General features: G+C 28.9%; 2 protein-coding genes across 2 annotated transcripts; one reads left to right on the top strand and one right to left on the bottom strand.

Annotated features, from left to right (window-relative positions):
• Nucleotides 1-6,810: 6,810 nt before the first annotated feature.
• Nucleotides 6,811-14,600, top strand: LOC114942677 (uncharacterized). Its single transcript, XM_085489911.1, has 12 exons — nucleotides 6,811-7,845; nucleotides 8,514-8,632; nucleotides 8,718-8,862; nucleotides 8,945-9,074; nucleotides 10,357-10,522; nucleotides 10,598-10,778; nucleotides 10,872-11,230; nucleotides 11,408-11,564; nucleotides 11,746-11,880; nucleotides 12,683-12,800; nucleotides 13,334-13,488; nucleotides 13,680-14,600. Exons 1-12 carry the CDS (start codon nucleotides 7,187-7,189, stop codon nucleotides 13,789-13,791), a joined length of 2,436 nt encoding a protein of 811 aa, XP_085346037.1. The 5' UTR covers nucleotides 6,811-7,186; the 3' UTR covers nucleotides 13,792-14,600.
• On the bottom strand, nucleotides 10,942-20,790 carry Mpc1 (mitochondrial pyruvate carrier). Its single transcript, XM_029318090.2, has 4 exons — nucleotides 20,695-20,790; nucleotides 20,393-20,458; nucleotides 19,997-20,097; nucleotides 10,942-15,125 (listed from the first exon to the last, which is right to left on the bottom strand). The coding sequence occupies exons 2-4, from the start codon at nucleotides 20,446-20,448 to the stop codon at nucleotides 14,971-14,973; spliced, it is 312 nt and encodes a 103-aa protein (XP_029173923.2). The 5' UTR covers nucleotides 20,449-20,458; nucleotides 20,695-20,790; the 3' UTR covers nucleotides 10,942-14,970.
• Between the last annotated feature and the right edge of the window lie 778 nt (nucleotides 20,791-21,568).

Here is a 21,568-nt window from a genome sequence, read left to right as displayed (position 1 = left end):
CGAGTTTATTATCATAAATTGAATAATACGGCGGTTTTAAAATATAGGCTCCAATTTGAAAGACTTAGATTCATAGTTTTTCATAAAACATTAATATTAGAATATTATAATCAATAATGGTGTAAAACAATGATGTTGACAATCTTCAGTATAAAAGAGTATGATACTAAAAAAGTCGTGAGGATGAAGGATTTTAGCTTAAGAGTTTTAAATTTAAGAGTTTGAGATGTAGCGACTTAAGGTTTAGGATATTAGATTATGGATGAAGAATTGAGAACATGAGGTGTGTGTAAGTCTTTCATTTAAAACTTTTAGTAAAAACTTATTTAAGGATTTAAAGTTTAAAAGAGACTTAAGGTTAAATAACTTGGGCGGAAGGATTTGGATTGACCCTCTTGGATTCTAAGCATTTTTTCAGTATATCATACTCTTTTATACTGAAAATTATCAACTTCATTCTTTTACACCATGTTTGAATATATAATATTAATGTTTTATGAAAAACTATGAATCTAAGTCTTTCAAATTAGAGCCTACATTTTAAAACTGCCGTATTATTCAATTTATAACAATAAACTCGTTTTAAGTAATTTTAGAAACTTGGTATTACCAAAACATTTACGTAAATACTCGGCTGAAACATCAAGTAGTCTCGATTTATCGCTCTCGATTTACGTGATTTTCTTCAAACATATGATGATATTTAAATGTTCCCTGCATTTCTAGGAAAAATCACTATGGTTTTTACATTATTTTAAATGTATGAGACCTAAAACAACTCGAATTTTACTTTTCACTCGAGGTTAAAAAATCGCACTTTTTGGACATCCTCCTTTGATTTTTATATAGAAATATATCTTTTGGTAATTACAATTAACAAGTTATGTAACACATAAAAGCCACTAAGCGCTGTTTCATAATAATAATATATAAAATTATTTATATCTCTAAAACGATTGAGTTTTTCGACTTACATATGTTTATTAAACCTTTTTACTCAGTACCGTATATATATCACACAAATGTTAAATGATTCTTTTAACACCCTGTATATATAATATGTACAAAAAGCCTCATATCATAAGTGGTTGCCTTCAAAAATACACAGGACATATTTCATACATATTTTTTAAACTTTATCAATTTTCAAAATTTTATTTTAATAAGTGTGACAGCCTTAAAACAAAAATAACAATTATCTATATTTTGATGTATGCACTAAATTTTTCAGAATAATAATATGGATATTTTAATATAAGTTGCAACGGTGTGTGAGACAAATATATATAATATATGAATATGATTGAATAGCATTATTTTAAAAGTTATTTAAAAATAACGATGTAATTATAGCTTATTATTTTGTTTAAACTTACTAAATAAATTTTGATAATAAGTTTTAACGCGTACTTATATATTTATTGATATTAATTTAATTAATTTATTAATTAATTTTCTAATTTATTATTAATTTTAATTCATAAATTCTTAATTCATTACTTAAAGTCCATATATAAAATTATATCAAAATTTATTAGACAGCTGTCAAACTATTCGTTACATTTTGTTTATTATATTTATCATATTTCTTATAAAAATAAGATAATTTTCTCAAAAAAATATTAAAGAAATATTATACTTTGATAGAACCTTTACTATACTATAGCAATTGCGAAAAATATTGTTCGATAGTTTCGAATACCGACGATGTTAACACATATTGTATATCGAATATATAAGGCTATCAGTAGGAGCGTGAGCCTAAGAGCATGTGTAGAGAATCAAGTGATGCTCGACCGCACAGCAGCTGAGAGAGGAGACGACGAGAATTTTTCCTGACGACAATATTTAATGACCGCGCTGTGCAAGTTCGGTTTGTTTCCCACGTTAATATCGGCGATCCACACCACGAATGCAGACAGTGAGGAAGATTTTTCTCAGGAGAGACCCCCACCTCCCCTCACAAGCTAGCATAAACAGTGTGGCATTAACATTGGCCCCCCAGCAGATCCTCAGCGAGTCGTGCTGTCTTCTCCTTACTCGCTTTCGCGCAAACTCGTTTCGCCTCTGAGAGAAATTCTCCCTTTTTCAGGGATAAATAGGGGTGAACCTGTATTACAGGACAATAACCATCGCTTGGCAGAACAGCCGTGCGTAATTCGGCCGAAAAAAGGAGGAGCAGAGGAGGTAAAGGCGGAGCCCGGTTTCCCCCCAAGAGGGGTCGTTGGACCAGGGCGCTATATGGATTATCATAATAAAGGTCGTCTAAATGTTATCTCACATTAAGTCATACTTTTGTTTTCTTCTTACGCTTTGGGAACTATTCTTATGCACGTAGTAAAGGAAGTGCATTTCTTTATTTCTGCGCACCCGGTAGAATTCAAGAATATGCGGGATATTCGAGAACATCGTCCTGTGGTGAGATGACGAAACATACAGGGTGTCTCATAGGAAATTGCTGAAACTAATCAGCTGTCATTTTTTAATGCATACAGTTATTGAGAAAACAAAAATTGTGTTGTCCAACAAAAATTGTGTTGTCCAACACAATTTTTGTTTTCTCAATAACTGCATGCATTAAAAAATGACAGCTGATTAGTTTCAGCAATTTCTTATGGAACACCCTGTATAATGCAGAAGATCTTTATTGGATGAAAAGCAGATTTTTTTCCAGACCGATTAATTTGATCAGCTTGTATTGAAAATTTGAAACAAAAACCTGGAAATATGAAACTAATCTAACTTATATAACTTGATAAGCGCGGGATATGTTGAACCAATTCTGCAAAAAAGTTGTCAGTAATGTATGATCAAAATTAATAAAAACAATATTTTAAATAAATAGTCTATATACAGGGTGAGCCATTTTAATCAACGCACGTAAATATCTCGTATAGTAAGCAAGATGGAAAAAAATGTTTCGAACAAAAGTTTTTTGACTATGAGGGGAACATAAAATGGTGTTATATATTGATTTGACCTTATATAATCATTTAAAGGTTACGTGAAGGTCACCTCCAATTTCTTAAATGGAACCTGCTATTTTTCATTACATATTCTTATAGCTTATCTAAAGAGCTTTCCAAAAATCTATAATAAAGTGTTGTTTGATGAAGTACTTTTCAAATTATAAAAGTTTAAAGTTTACAATTTTTTGGCATAAAATGTAAAATATCTTGTAAAATGTTCAGTTCGAATCAATTACACCATCTTATGTCCCCCTTATATAGTCAAAAAACTTTTGTTTGAGACATTTTTTCCAGCTTGCTTACTATACGAGATATTTACTTGATAATTCATCGTTTGAATATACCCAATGGAATATCCGACAAAAGTCGGAACTTAATTGTCAATTAAATAACCGAATGTATATTTATGGTTTTTACAATGTATAAGCTTGAACATTGTTCTAAATTTTCTGAGTTGAGATGAGTACAATAGATCAACAGTGATTGTCGAGTTTAAACTTTCGACACATTCTCTACCAACGCGAGATAGCATGATGATGCAGACTTTATTTCGTATCATTATGGTATGCTCATTGTCAGACTGGTTTTTTGTCTCTTAATGTGAATATATCATCTCCGACATCAATCGCTTTTCTATGAGTTGCTCATCCAAGATTTTTACATTCTTATGCAAACTCATACGATTAATCGATCAATTTGTGCTTCTATAATGACAAACTACTGTGCTGTTATATTATATTATAATTATATTATTTCTCTTAATATAATTATCGTGTTCTGCCAATATCGTGTTTTTAAGTCTATTTGTCCGACATAAAAAATCTCAATTTTTGCAGGATCTTATCACAGAAAAAACAGTATCCTTGAAAGAATGCAAATATGCCTTGATTCAAGTATATTAATTTTATCCTTATAATAGCGCCAAACATAAATAATTTTGAATAAAGGATAATTTATCCTTGAAACAAAGTGCAAAATATTCTTGGTTGAAACTGAAATTTACTTATAAATATTGCAAGGACAAGTGACAAGTGAGCATCGGATATAAGCGGTACTTTCAAGTATATGTAATAATTTTAATAGTTCAAATGTGACTAAGTTTGTTTTTACCATATGCGATTTTTAAAACAAGAATATATCTTAAGGATAAAATATACTTCACACAAACTTATTTATTATTAAGGCAAATGAAAATTTGTGATTACAAAGAGCATTCTATGCTTAAATCAATCAAATAGCGTTCAAGAATAAAAATATACTTGAATCAAAGATTCCTTTTTTTCTGTGATATAATATATTTGTTCTTTAATTCATTTGGAAAAATGTCCTTGTCTACGTGAATAAAGTTTCGTAAATTATTTTTATGATAATCTTATGTTTAAACTCCTATCGATTAAAAAAACAATTATATGTACTCGGACGTTGTGTAATTTTCACGATCAACATTTCTTTCCTCAACAACACACTAGACTTGGAAAGAATTATATTAATTATGTTGAATATAAACTATATATATATAGTTTATATTCAACATAATTAATAATTAAATATATATATATATATATATATATTTGAGTATTTATATATATAAAATATAAGAATTTGATAATTACCGACACCGTACCGACAGGTACCACCTACCACGGTCTTATATACAGACTCATTGAATAATAAAGTGTATAAAAATGTAACTATAATATGACAGCCAACTCAGGCCTGTAATTAGCAGATAATATAGTATAATATAATATAGATAAAGTATAGTATATAATATAGATCCGTAAAGTTCGCGAAAGTTTTTTAATTTTTTAATTTTGAATGACAAATAAATATTTGCGCCTTAATTATCGCGTGTGGCTCTCATTGCCATTTGACTTCCCAAATTTATTTTAACTTAAAAGAGCTTTGGTATATTTTAGTTATAATAAAATATTTATCCATATATTTGATGTACAATAGATTGAAGGACATATATTAACATATCTTACCTCAGCAAGTACATATGTTGCCACTTTCATCTTTGTATATTTATTATGTTACTCCAAATAATAAGGTGACTGCGAAAATGTTTATTCTTAATATTTAATATTTATTGCGACGATTTTTTAACCATGTTTATTTCTAACTTGTGCGCAAGGTCTAACACAACTGTCAAAATAAAGAAAAAGATCTGCACTTGTGCACATTGAATAAATTTGCCTGAGCTGGCAGCCATATTAGTTACATTTTGTCACGCTTGAAAGTATGTAATTGATATAGATAAAAGCACAGATTAATAGACAGATCGCCAAAGGCCTGTCTAAAGAGGAGACCGTCATTTTTGCCCCTTACCGACGCACTTTGCCCCTGGTTCGAGTCCAGGCTAATAAAATCCTTTGATTTTACCAAAAAACTTTGCCTCTGGTGCGAGTTCAAGTTAAAATCCTTTGATTATACGTGTAAAATCAAAAGATTTTAACCTGAATTCGCATCAGAAGCACAGTTTTTTGGTAATCAAAGGATTTTATTAGCCTGGACTCGAACCAGAGGCAAAGTGTGTCGGTAAGGGGCAAAAATAACGGTCTCTTTTTTAGACGAACCTTTAGCGATCTGTCTATTAATCTGTGGTCCTGACTTGTATATAAGACCGTGGGTACTACTATTTAGTAGACGACGCAACTCCCGTAAGACCATCGGTCTTTAGTACCTCATCGGTGTCCAAATATATTACCATTTTCTATATAACTGACAAAACCAATGTCATTATTTAACATTTTTCAAAATTGCCACACGGCATGAAAAATTAGATAATTCAAGCTAAATTTTGATACCTTGAAAGTTAAATTTACTTCAATACAATTTTGCGCGGAGAGGGGAGGGGGGTCCAGTGAGAAATGATGGTCGAATCGACGTCGATTCGTTTTTGAATCGATGTCAAATTCGTCGAATCAATGTCGAATCGATGATGATTCGACCAATCATTTCTCAATGGGGTTGGCCAATTTGACGTGAAATATACAGGATGTCCGGTAATTAACGAACCAATGATTAAGGGCGGATTCTCTGGCCAATTTGGAGACGATTTTTTCTTAGCAAAAATGTTGAGAAGTCAATAATTTTCGAGTTATAAGCAATTGAAAAAAATAGATTTTTTGAAAACTAAACGTTTTGGAGTTAAAAGTCTAACATAATTACATTCTTCAATTAATTTCAGATAGAGTTTATTATAATAAAATTTTAATTTGAAGCTTATAGTTATAAAGATACATACTGACAAATATTGGAAAGTTGTAAAAAATGATGACCTTTTTCGACATTTTCACTGAGGAAAAATTGTTCCTATATAAATTGACCAAAGAATCCATTTTGTAATCGTTGGTCCGTTAGTTACCGGACACCCTGTGTATATATATATATATATATATATATATATATATATATATATATATATATATATAAAATTAAACGAAAATTTTCCATATATCCAACTCATGAATTTTTATATGTAAAAATTAATAAACTCACAGAAACTCAAAAAAGTGACCTTTTAAAAGTATATAAGAGATTTTAAGCTTTGAAATTTTTTTAAATTATTTAAATTTTGTTCGTTTTAAAAGTTGCTATTGTCTGAATTTTGCTTAGTTTTTAAGAAAGACAAAAGTATTTCTTTTAATTTTTACTTTTTATTCCTCTAATTTTTACAAGTGTATATAAATATATAAAAATTAAATTGAATTTTGTTTGTTCTTTATAGTATAAAAATGAGATAGATTTAGTAAAAGTTAGAGAGAATAGAAAAAGATAGGCCAAAACAAAAAGTACAAGAAGTTTAGTGGTACAACGAACTAACCTATTAACGCGGTATACATGAGTAATGACGTCACCATCGGAGCAGCTTATGAAACATACATCCGCTAGATTGGGCGTGTTATTCCAAACCAAACGTTCGTCGTGTGATTCGATCGAGAGAGCCGTCTATCGTAAAAGTATTTAATACAAATCAATTCCGTCCTTACAACGTGTCAACGTATTAAAATACTAAAGATTATAACAAAGCTGTGTTCAATTTATTATGAAATATAATAATAAATCTACAAATTGTAGAGTATAATTTCTGATAGAAACGAAAGAGAAGAAAGACACAAAACACGAAGAGAAGGAAGGTGCGAGAAGATGCCAGGTGTTCATTGAAGCTACCACAAAGTGTTTTATAAAAAGTGCCTTTAGATTTAAAAAATATGATTACTCTTCCTCGCGCGATGATGCCGATTATCGTCGCTTCCTGGTTGTACTACCTTTTGGGCGTTGTCGTGGTCGGTCAGTACGAATGGCAGACTCGCGACGCCTTCGACGAGATTCGCATGCGAATGGACAAGGTGTACGAGGACAACTGTCAGATTCAGCACCTCGGGGATCTGTATCTGCCGGAGGACGCGGTGTCACATCTGCCCGACATCAAGGACATCAATATCAATCCGGTGTTTCCGAATCGCACCGCTCTCTTGCATCTGCACAACATGGCCCTTAGCAGAAGCTTCTTCTGGAGTTACATACTTCAGTCGCGTTTCATCCGACCGGCGATCAATGACACTTACGATCCGGGCATGATGTACTACTTTCTGTCCACGGTGGCAGATATCTCCTCCAATCCTTACATCAACGCCTCGGCCATTTACTTCTCGCCCAATATGTCCTATTCTCCGTCCTACAGGGGTTTCTTCAATAAAACCTTTCCCAGATTTGCACCGCGAACCTTCAGAGCGGATGACTTCAATGATCCTATACATTTGGAGAGGATATCCACCAGGAATACATTCACAGTACAAGATTTAGGAGCATTTCCCACTACCAGACTCAGCGATGACTACACTACTGATTTCTATCGTATAAACGAATGGTATTTTGCAATTTTTTACTTTAGAAAGAATAATTTGAGAGTACAATATAAAATATTGTTGACTTTGGTAACTATAACATAGGCTAATCGCAGGTGTAATGAAAATGTACTTAATATTATTGTTTCTATTTAACAGTATTAATTTTTTATAACTAAGGCTAATGGAATAGATTTTACTATGAACCATTTGTTTATTGCTTATTTTAAAACAAATAATGCATTATATAGGAAAACACTGCATTGTGATTTTTCCCACAGAATTTAAATCAGGAATAATAAGTTCTTGTAAACAAAGACATTTTTAAATTGTTTAAACAATACTGTCATAAACAAATTATTCTTTAATTATTTTGTTAACTAAATATTCATATCGTTCCTTTATAATGATAACCGTATTGATCCAAAAGTGATATCTTTGCTGGTCTGATCTCAGGCTTCTGAAGGGTTGAAATGACGAAACTGTCCATTTTTTGACATTTTGTCTGAAGAAACGTTTGTTCAGTGATCCAAAAGATACAACATATTTCAAATTCAGCCAAAGCCCAATTTCACATGGTTTAGTGCAGGGTCCTTTAAATTTGATAAAAACAACTACTTTATATATAATTTGCAATAAATTTGATTCATCAATATTAATTCATATATTTTATCCTATGTTTTACTTGCAGGTACAAGAAATGGTTACCGGATAATGTGGAGAAAAGACACGATACTAAAACAACTTATCAAGTTGAAATTCGTTATGCTAATAATACAAATGAAACATTTACTTTCCATGGTCCACCTGGTAAAAACAAGAATTCAAAAACAGAAAACATTTCGACAATCTCAAATCTTGTGCCTATTTTTTTCATTATTAATTTACATTGCAGGTGCCGATGAATATCCTGGACCTGTAAAATGGACAAGGCCATATTTCGATTGCGGTCGATCAAATAGATGGATTGTGGCTGCAGTATCACCTATAGCAGATATTTATCCACGGCATACTGGTTTCAGACATATTGAATATCCAACGTACATATATATTACATTAATAATACATTATATATAATAATACAATAAGTTTATATATTGTAATAACATAAAAATGTGTTAGGTATACTGCTGTCTCTGTGATGGAAATGGACTTTGACAGAATAGATATAAATCAATGTCCCAAAGGTAAAGGGAACAGTGGTCCTAATAGATTTGCCAATACTGCAAGATGCAAAACTGATACTACAGAGGTATATTCACAAATACTCTTATATAAATTTTAAAAAAATTATATTTATTATATATTTATTATACATATATATATATATTGTATGTGTTAAAATTAAATCAATATAATATGTTTTTAATTAATAATATTATATAAAATAAAATTATATATATATATATGTGTGTGTGTGTGTGTGTGTGTGTGTGTGTGTGTGTGTGTGTGTGTGTGTGTGTAACTTTAATTGATTTAACATATTACTAAAAATGTGGCAATAACAATAAAATATTTCATACAAGTTAAAAGGTTGCAAAGAAGAAAAAGGAAAAAATATTTAACTAGCAATATTCGACTATATTAATTCATATTCAATAAATCAATATATATATGTATATACACACAATATCTATATACAGGATGTTGAAAAAAGGTAAAATATTTTAAGAGAATTTAGTATGTCTTAATATAAATTAAGCTTAATAAACATGGGTCTGCAAATGAACAATTTTTGAGATATTTGCAACATCTCATATAATATTACAATTTAATTTAATGTATCTATTATCTATCACAGGCATAAAATATAAAAATAAAAGTATCTCAAAAAAATGGTTTATTTGCGGACCCAAATATTTTATTAAAGGGATGCTGACCATGACTGCTTTATCGACTTTGAGTTCAAGGGCTTTTCTTTTTATTGGCTATACAGATTGAAAAATCTTTCTCCACAATTAAAGTACTGATAATAATGGACGGGGAGCGCTGTAATTTCGTATAAAGAAACAATAAAAGTTAAAAAATTATAGTTTTTTTACCAGCCTCTTGCATCAGTTTATAATAATAGTTATTTAATATAAAAGTTTTGCAATTTATTTGTGCACAAAATATGGCCTTCCCAATAGAGATGATATGAAAGAGTAATACAGAAGTAATAAAAATGACATTAAAAGTCTGTATCAAAAGATTTGTACTTGAATTAATTATGTATGTATGTATATTTGCATGCAGAATCGATGTCAAGGCATAAACAGCAAAAGTTATAATGCAGGACAGCGCTCCCCATTTATTATTATCAGTACTTTTCTTGTGGAGGATTTTTCAATTTATATATTTAATAAAAAGTGAATCTATATATAATCCACTTAAAATCGGTAAAACAGAACAAGGGCAGCATCCCCTTAAGACTTTTCGACTTGTTTTTGAGCATATTAAATCCCCTTAAAAATATTTTACCCTTTTTTTCAACATCTTGTATATGTATGTATGTACATACATACAATATTTTGCTATACATGTCTTATTTACAGTGCGAGCCAATACATGGTTGGGGCTTTAGAAGAGGGGGATATCAATGTAGATGTAGACCTGGTTACAGACTACCGACTGTCATACGACGACCTTTCCTTGGAGAAATAGTGGAGAGAGCAACGCAAGAACAATATTATAATGGTTTTGATTGTTCGCGAATTGGTTGTATGTGTTTTTTCTTTTTTTTCTGAGGTATTAATCGATAAAAAGTAACTTTAATAAAAGAATTTCATTTTGCAGGGATTCATAAAATGCCAGTGCAATGGGAAAAAGCGAAACCATATATTAGAGAAAAATATCTCGAACAGTATCATCACTATAGGAATCATTCCACTGGTCCGGCCTCACTTCACGATACAAAGATGAACATTGATCAAGTTCTCAAATTTATCTTGAGCATGAATTCGAGAACTTGCAAGAAGTACGTATGGTTATTGTATTTTTTTTTCTATTATATTGAAATATATTTATATTTTATTTTAATTTGAACAACATTCCTGAATTTTATTTTTAGTTACGCACCACAGGATTTAGTATTACGCGGTGACATTAGTTTCGGTGCGGAAGAATTTTTTGAAAATGAAGCAAAAATGGCGACCAGATTGGCAAACTTCATCAGTGCATTTATGCAAATATCCGATCCCCAAGAAGTATATTCGGGGAAAAGAGTAGCCGACAGACCGCTAACGGAAGATCAAATGATAGGAGAAACTTTAGCCCTAATACTTGGCGATACAAAGATATGGTCGGCCAGTGTTTTTTGGGATCGTAATAAATTTACTAATAGGACATTCTTTGCCCCATATGCTTACAAGACTCAATTAAATACACGTAAATTTAAACTCGAAGACTTAGCCAGACTTAATGATACAGGTAAAGGGAAATTCATGTTACAAGACAAAAATAACTACACAAATTATATATAGAATATATTATATTTAAATTTTTAACTATAAATTTGTTCCATTAGTAAATCGTTCAGTATGTCAATTTCTTAAATATTAAAGATTTATTTAAATTTGATTTTTGCTACAATTTATATGATTACAGATGAAGTATATACGAAGAAAAGTTACTTCCGAATATTAAAGCAACGTTGGGCGACAAACTTTGATCAGTTGGAAAAATATTATATGAAGATAAAAATTCGATTCAACGAAACTGGAGAGCACCTAAAAAAGTTTGAACACTACCCAAATTTTTACAGGTAAGGAAAAATGTATGTTCACAAAATTGACGGGTTATAAATTATAGCTTATTAATATGTTCTCAAGTGATGATAAGTAAAGCATTAAAGTATAAAAGGATTATGTTACTTTGAGGATAAGGAAAATTCGATCTTTAAAGTGATTTATTCTAATGTATGAGAATATGGGTTATCTGTGTAGGGCAGCAAACTTAGACCATGGACACTGGACAACTCCATATTTTGATTGTAATGGCAAGGTGAAGAAGTGGGTAATTACCTATGCATCCCCCTTTTTCGGCTGGGATAGCTTGAAGGAGAAACTGGAATTTAGTAAGTGTTCTCATTGTGCGATCATATGTTTCTGTACATGTATGTACACATATATACATATGTGTATAACACACACACAATATAAGAAAATAGATAATTGGAAAAAAGTATGTAATTTGCAACATGTAGCTTTTTTTAAAAGCAACTGTGTTTTCTTTTCACCAATTGATTGGTCTCATTATTCCATACATAAAAGTATTAAGGTAAATTCTCGAAAACTGAATATTTAACATTTTATATAAAAAATTTTATATTTTAAGTTTTATAATTCTAGAAGTACTTAAGAGAAAAATACTTTATTATAGTGTTTTGAAAAGTTCTCGAGATAAACTACAAGAATATGCATTGAAAAATAGCGGTTTCCATTTAAGAAATTGAAGGCGATCTTCATATAATCTTCAAACGATTATCCAAGGTTGAACCAATAATACCATCTTATGTCCCTGTCAAAGTAATCATAAAATTTTTGTATGAAACGCTTTTTCTTCGTATCTTCCATATATTTCGAAATATTTGTCCAGGGAGATTAAAATGAAAACCCTGTATATGTATGTATCCCAAGGAGAACAGAAAAGTCAAAATCATGTCAATTTGACATCATATTGACTAAATTTATATCATTTTTTGGTCAATATTTAGTTAATATAACGTCAAATTGACATCATTTTGACCTTCTGTATTTATATGCGAGTGTGTGAGAGTATGTGTAAAAAAACAATTCAATATAAGAAACGCTATGGAGACATGAAACCAGTTCCCAGTCATAAAAACGAGAAAGATTATATTTAACATTGAGATATTTACAGAGGTATTGTAGCTGTTACTATGGACTTACTTCAAGTAGATATAAATCAATGTGATGATAAATTTTACCGACCTAACGCATTCAAAGATACGCACAAATGTGATAGGAAGACGTCATATGTAAGTCATTATTGCATTATATTAAACAATAATGTTAAAATTATGTACTATATAAAATATCCCAGAGATATTGCCTGCTAATGACAGATTTTTGAGATTACTTGATGATGATTTTTCCTCGAAAATGTCGAGATATCAATATTCGAGTTATAAACGATTAAAAAAGAAAAGCTTTTTGTAAAACTAAACTTTATGGGAATTAAAAGATTATTATATTTCTTTACTTAATTTTTCAAGAATTTATTTAATAAGAATTTACTTTAATGGAATTTTTATTTAAAGACTTACAAAGATATATAGGAAAAATTTGAAAACTTGTAAAAATTAATCTCGACATTTTTGTTAAGAAAAAATCTTCAAAGAATCTGATATTAGATGTAGTGTGATCCTGGGACACTGCATAAATTTGAAAATATTAAAAGGAAATACATATAATTTACTGTAATTCCAAATAATTTTTCACACATGATTATTTTATATACAGTATTGCATATTTATATACAGATAATTATTTTAAGTTTTTATTTCGATAGTGTGTACCTATTCTTGGAAGAGGATTCGAGACAGGTGGATATAAATGTGAATGTAAGCAAGGCTTTGAATATCCATTTGAAGATTTAATTACATATTATGATGGACAATTAGTCGAAGCTGAATTTAATAATATTGTAGCTGATAAAGAAACCAGGTATTCATAATAATTTTCTTTCTTTATAATAATTTAAAAATTATTATTAAGTTATTGTGGATTTAAAGTTATCTATTAATAATTACATGATACATGAAAAATAATGATTTTATGATTGATTGAGATATAATTTTTATGATTAATTTTAATAATGATAATAATTTTATTAATTTTAAGCATTGTTATTTTAGGTATGATATGTTTAAATGTCGATTAGCTGGTGCTTCGTCAATTCAAGCCAATTGGGTATTATTATTGTACATATTAATTTTAACAATATTTTTGCAAATTCAAAGAAGATAAATATTATATATATGTATATATATATGTACACACACATATTCATCATATTTTGCTTAAGTATTACACATGTGACACTTAATTATTTTTTAGTTAATAAAATTATAAAAAAATTCTTTAAATAAAAATTGTTCTGAAGATTATTAAAAATATTTACACATGGTGTTTAGAAAAAGGGTTAAATTTTAAAGGCACATGTACCTATTATAAGGATTACAAAAAGTGTCATATTTTATTAAGTCATAGATTTTTTGAAACAATTTTTATTCAAGAAAGAATTTTCTTATAACTATTAGAGTAAAACGATAATTGTGTTTAAATAAAACACTCACATACTTCATAAAACACAAGATTTTGTAAACCAAGATTATTGTTACATTTCTGTATCAACAAGTACAATATTTATGCCGTCCATTATATAAATATAAGCTAAGTTAATATCACTAAAAATAGATAGATGAAAAGATTATAAATTAAGTTTTTGAATACACTTTTGTAACGCCAATAATAAATAATAACTTGTTACATTTTTATATCTATACGCATAGTACAATCTCCGAATATAATGGATCTTTTGTATAAAAATTTTTAAGATTTTATATATGTATATTTAAAAATATTTACATATATTTTTTATTAGAAACTATTCTTTTTTTTTATAATTTTAAAGGCAGTGAATATGGACAAAGTATGATATATAATAATATATAAATGATAAATCACAAAAAAATTTTTAATATTCTTAATTGTATGTGTGTAATTGCAGAAATTATATCACAATTATGATTTTTAAATAAATTTATATATTTTAAGTTCTTATATGTTATAATTTACTCGAAAATAAAAAATATATATATTACAAATATACCATTTTTAGTTGAAACTATTTAATATATATATATATATATATATATATATATATATATATATATATATCCACATTATTCATAAAAGTAATAAATTGATAAAGAGTTAATAAAAAACTTGGTTGAAATATATATACTTATTGTTAATCAAACATTTTTATATTTGTATTTTATATGTATATTTGTATGTTTAACAGTTTAACAAATATTCATCTCCCTCTCTCTCTTCCTCTTTCCCTTTTTTTACATATATATGATAATTTTTTACTAATAAAATTTTTCTGTGGCAAGCAGATATCATCTATTTCTTAATTTATCATTCCTTTTTATTTAGATAATGATGATTAATAAATCTACAACCTTGCGTAACTTGTGCACCTTCATTAACAAAGTGGCAGGCAAATAGAAGCATATTGCGTGGTTGCACTTTGATGGCAAATCTCATGAACATTGCTGAATATAGACATAAGGCTGAAAAAAAATATAATATAGAATCTTAAAAAATTAATATTAGTAAGTGGCAGATATAATTCCAGAATTTCCAAAAGCTATGAATCTCATAATTTTTGTAAACTCTATGACTATATAAACTATATAAATATTTATAGCACATATTTTTTATTCTCTATTTTTACAGTTGAATAAAACTAATAAAATTTAAAAATACAAGCATAATTTTTATGTGACAAAATCATGATGTCAAGTTATTGTTCTGATTTTATTGAATTTTTTAAAAATCTTGTATATAAAATCTCAGTGAAAATGTCATTTTCGAAGCCCCTCAATTTGATAAATTATTTAATAGATTTTTTACCGAAAAAATGGATTTCTTGTAATCTCAACACAACTCTGACTCTTGTCTTCACCTACGATATTTGCTTTTATTTTACAGTCCTTATTTTACATTGTGTTATTATTCATACTTATATTATACAGGGTGTTACTTAATTAGCGCCCACTATTTACATAGCGATATTCTTCGTGGAAAACTGAGTCAAAAAGTCCTGAGCCATTTTCTTCTATAATGCATAATAATTTTCATTATTAACGATAAAAAGGCATGTCAAAGGCGCGCGTAAAAGGATAGCGCCTTGCCATAAGTATAGTCGCCTTGCATAGTGCGCTCACGCACACCGCCACATGCGCGGTTTACCAGTATTAGTAATAATGATTAGTATTATTATAACTTAACATTTTTTATTAGTAATTACAGCTTTATTATCCATTATAGAAAAAAATGGCTCAGGACTTTTTGACTCAGTTTTCCACGAGGAATATCGCTATGTAAATAGTGGACGCCAATTAAGTGACACCCTGTATATGATTTTAGTGTGTATAATTATTTTTTTCATAAAAAATATAATTTTTTTACGAGAATAACTCTTGGCAAAACTTTAAAAATTAATATATATATATATATTTTTTTTTTTCAACAAAATTAAAAATTAAAAAAACAAAATTCACAGGGAGCGAAAGAATCCTTTTGTCAATCTAGCTCAACCCATTTTCTAGAGTAATCTAGAGGTAAAGTATTATTTAAAACATCAATATCTCGAAAAGCTATTAATTGTAGCATGTACTGTGGTTTATATATTGCAACATTTCTCTCAATAAAAAATTTATTAAATTGGGAAATTCCGAAGATAACATTCTTAAAATTTCTATATGCAGTTATGTGCAAAATAATAGCACCGGTTGGAAAAATGAGGGGAATTTGTATGTTTCTTATATGTTTAATTGTCTTGACTGTATATCTAGGATTAAATTCTGACTATATAAGAGTTTTAACAAGGCTCTGTAATATAAATATAAATTTAACGTATAAGACGGGCAACAAGAGCCAAATCGCGGATGACAATGCGTTGTTCTAACGAAACTAAATAATTTTTCGTTAGAATTAAATACCGGTGCACAAGGCACCAAATTTTAACTTGGACACGGCCAAGATTTTAAATATGAAATAATCTCATATTTTGAGATTTAATTTCAATACCCCTTTAACCCCCCTACGGAAAATAAATAAATGAATGCAAGAGAAAAATATAGATCCGAAAATCGCTGAATCGGGAATTCAGCGATTTTCGGATCTATATTTTTCTCTTGCATTCATTTATTTATTTTCCGTAGGGGGGTTAAAGGGGTATTGAAATTAAATCTCAAAATATGAGATTATTTCATATTTAAAATCTTGGCCGTGTCCAAGTAAAAATTTGGTGCCTTGTGCACCGGTATTTAATTCTAACAAAAAATTATTTAGTTTCGTTAGAACAACGCATTGTCATCCGCGATTTGGCTCTTGTTGCCCGTCTTATACGTTAAATTTAAATTCTGACTTTTGTTGTTTTTGAACAAATTGACGAATACCAGGAAATCCTTTAATAATCACTTTTTGATGATGAAGGAAATATACAAATTCCTCTCATTTTTTTCAACCAGTGCTATGATTTTACACATAATTGTATATATAAAAGATAAACATCAGGAAAAATATTTTGGAAACTAACAAAAAATGTATATTTTATAATAAATAGAATAATTCTGCAAAATTACGACAAACTTAAAGTATATCGGATAGATTTCATTATTAAAGATTCTGTCTTCTTATTACAACTATATTATACAATATTATTTAATAAAAGTTGTTTAATTTAAGATCGCTAGTATTTTTTATTGATCTCATGCTGAATTATGACATATTATAGAAAGTAAAAAATATTATATTTTTTTAATTTTTTTCTTGCAAAATATTTTGTATAATAAAGTTTTTTATAAATGCGCGATTGTGTTCAATAATATATAGTTGCTTTCCATTTACATCAAAACTCAGATAAATCTCACTTCTGTCTTTCTCCAACATCCACGTTAAAGAAGGACAGAAGTGAAATTTATCTGAGTTTTACTGATATATGAATTAATAAATTTCCAAAATTCTCTTTTCCTTATATGCTGCATTACTAAATAATAATGTATAATTCATTTACATTTGTTTACATTTTCAGCAAAAATGGATTTTATATGGTTGATCAAGATTTACAATTATTATATATGTATATATAATTAATTTATAAATAAAATTTCGGTTTATTTTATTAAACCATATTATTGAACACAAGTGCCTGCATATAAAAATTAATTATTATAATGAATATCAGCAAAAAAATTCATGACTTCTAATTTCTCGTTATAATTCAGTACGACGTTCATAAAGAATCAGAAGCCGTCAAATTAAACCTTTATTTATTATGTAGATTCGTTATTATAGATTGTATTATATTAAAAAAATATCGAAAAACTAATACCATGTATTTCAAATTTTTTATATGTATAATTGAAGGAACAATGTTGCAAAATTACATTATATTACATACAAAATAACATTCACTAAACTATTTAGAAGAAAATAATAATTTACTGAAACTCTAGCTTTTTCTTCGATTACCGAGCATTCGGTCGTGTTGAAAACAACTGAGTGCTTGGAAATTAAACTATTGCAATTTTTTTAATACGTATACAGCGTGTGCATAAAGCGTTGCTAAAGCGGGGAGCACACACTTTTGCATAGGCACATAACCGTAAGCATAAGAATCTTGATTCGTCTATAAACGTATGCATAAGAAATTCAACCAATCGAATTTCTTATGCATAAGCATAAGCATAAGAAATTCGATTGGTTGAATTTCCTAAACATACGTTTATAGACCAATGCACTTATGCAAAAGTGTGTGCTCCCCGCTTAACTTTTGTCTTCGATTATATCTCTAAAACATCATCAAAAGTTGCAACTTTCCAGCAGGTCTATTCTGCAACTTTTTAACGTTTACGTTAAAATTATAATGCATAATTTACTAAGTTTGGACCAATAAAATTATAAATTTTCTAGTAAATCATGCATTATAATTATAATGCAAGCGTTAAAAAAAATTACAGAATAGGCCTGTTGTATCACTTTATGAAGCATATTATACATATATGTATATGTATATGGTATGAGCACTGACGAAGTAAAGTACCTCGTCGGTGATATGGGGGGCATTTCACACGAAAAGAGTTCACTTAAAAATAAACTGCTTGGGTTTTTATAAAATAATCACGAAAACGTGTTAGTGCACATATTGTATGAGATTAAAAAAAAACTTCAAAAAATTTATATTATATGCCTCACATCCAAGATATTGAAAAAATAGAACGTTTTAATATAAAAATATAGAAAAAATTAAAATATTAAAAAAAACTCCATAATTATTTATTTTATAACTATTTAAAATATATTATTTATGTATTATAGCATTAAATAATTATTTCCGTAGGGGGGTGAAAGGGTTATTGAAATTAAATCTCAAATATGAGATTATTTCATATTTTAAATCTTGGCCGTGACCAAGTAAAATATTTGGTGCCTTAAAGGGTTATTGAAATTAAATCTCAAATATGAGATTATTTCATATTTTAAATCTTGGCCGTGACCAAGTAAAATATTTGGTGCCTTGTGCACAGATACTTAATCCTAACGAAAAATTTAGTTTCGTTAGGATAACGCACTGTCATCCGCGAGTTGGCTCTTACTGCCTGTCTTCAAATTTATATTTATATTACAGAGCCTTGTTAAACTCTTAATTTAAATAATTAGATTAATAAAAATTTGATATCATTGAGATTTTAGTTGAAATTTGGCTAAAATTGTTTGAAAAAAATATTCGTTTACAAGTAGATTCCATTGCAATCTCAAAATTTCCTTTATGAAAACCATATATTCTACATATATTGCAGAATTTTTGAAAATTTTTCAGATTTTTAAAAGTGAATATTTGTCGTTTGTTTATTTAAAACTAAAAAAAATCCTTTTCACACTTACATTTTTTTCACTAAAAAATTAACTTTTTTATCTAAAAGCATTTAAAAAATCCTAAAAAAAGTCATATCTAAAAATTTTGTATATTTTATAATTTTAGTTACAAATGTCAAAAAAAGAAAACTTTCTTAAAACATCCTATCTTCAATATCTTAGATTTAAGACATATAATATTTATTTTAAACTTTTTTTGGGCCTCATACAATATGCATGTGTACACGTTTTCATGATTATTTTAAAAAACCTAAACAGTATTTTTATGTGGACCTTTTTCTCGTGAAATGTCCCATATATATAAAGAAAATAAATAAATATTTATTACATTTGCTCCTAACTTTTTGAGTTAAAATATGTGGTGTTTTAAATATTACATGAATATAAAATACTATAAAATTCGAATATAAAATTTCTTCAAATATTTATCCCTTCTAAATAATATACAAAAACATATAACTATACAAAATAGAATATATTGAAGGATCATTGAACTAACCAAAAGTCATTTTTCCACTGATGTATTTAGGATCTCGCCGGATATCGCTAATAGCAGCAATTGGTATCGCCCAATTGGCAACTGGACCCCAAAAATGCGTGCTGAATAAAGAAAAACATTATCGTTTGCACATGCAATATTTTACACACATGTAAAGTAAAGCCTGTTCTACAATTGCATAAACGTAGATGTAAGTGATTGTACGATGTTGTAAAAAGCAGTTGTAAACTATTACTATTATTTGTAAACGGTGTAGTAATGGTTTAAAACTGCTTTTTACGATACCGTACAACCACTCACATCTACGTTTACGCAATTGTAGAACAAGCTTAATATGTATCATCGTGAACATTATATAAATAGTGATAAAACAGACAACATAACCATAAGACTTGCCTCATAAAATAATCACGAGTTTCCTTACTCCTAAGGATTTTTGCAAAACGATTCATTTTCGGTTGCCTATATTCTCGAAAGAAATTATTGTTATTTTAATAAAATCGTAAAAATATAATAAAATTAGAGATAATTCACAAAAGGCACAAGTTGATCAAGTACGAAGTATACGTTGAAAAAAGCTTGTACGTGAAGCTATTTCTGCTAATCGCTGTTCGCGATTAAAAAAATTTAAATAACTAACATAACATGTTACATAATTTTCTCGATATAACGAATAAACAATCTATTTTACATCTAACCAGAGATAAGACTGAGAAACGTCACGGCCCACTTTTAGGTGATCCCTAAAAGCGATATGCCTTCTGTGAACATAGAAAACGTGAACATGAACTACATAGCCAATGTCCACGAATGTTCTCAGTGGATATAGCGGGGAGCACACACTTTTGCATAGGCGCACAAGCGTAAGCATAATAATCTTGATTGGTCTATAAACGTATGTATAAGAAATTCAACCAATCGAATTTCTTATGCATAAGCTGGGACTCTTATAGCGTTTTCGATTGGGGTGCACTGGCTGCACTGAATGTCAGGCGCGTGTTCGATTGGTAGTGCCAATGCGCACTTGGCTAGTGTTGCGTGTTCGTTTGAACGCACAACACTCGCATAGTGCGCACTCAGTGCGCACTAAGTGGCACGAGATATTTTGACGGTGCCAGTTCAGTGCACTGGATGCATGCAAGCAGTAGGGCATTCTTTTGAACGAAAATTCGACATAATGAGCAATTCGGATTTGGCTCTCTTTAATATTTTGAAGACATTTTTGGAATCTTCTTCTAGTTCAAGCGAGCAAGAAGAAATAATTACAACTCTTCGAACTAGAAGAATAATTCCAAAAACTGTAAATTATGTAGAATGTGTGAAAAAAATAGATAATGACACCATAAGTGTTATATCTTTTTATATAAACATCGAACCTATACCCTTTTTTAAAATATAATTAATGTACTTAATGTAATAGCATTTTTATACTAAATAATAATAATTTTTATATTTGTCATACGTGATATTCTTGATCATCTTCTATATTTAATTACATATAATAAAAATCATTACTTAACTGAACACAAGATGTCGAGGTTACTTTTTCGTTCTTCCCGGAATCTAGTCAAC

The sequence above is a fragment of the Nylanderia fulva genome, unplaced genomic scaffold, assembly GCF_048542155.1.
Source record: "Nylanderia fulva isolate GAGA-0341 unplaced genomic scaffold, ASM4854215v1 Scaffold91, whole genome shotgun sequence".
NCBI classification, from domain to species: domain Eukaryota; kingdom Metazoa; phylum Arthropoda; class Insecta; order Hymenoptera; family Formicidae; genus Nylanderia; species Nylanderia fulva.
This window is presented reverse-complemented; position numbering and strand designations above follow the sequence as displayed.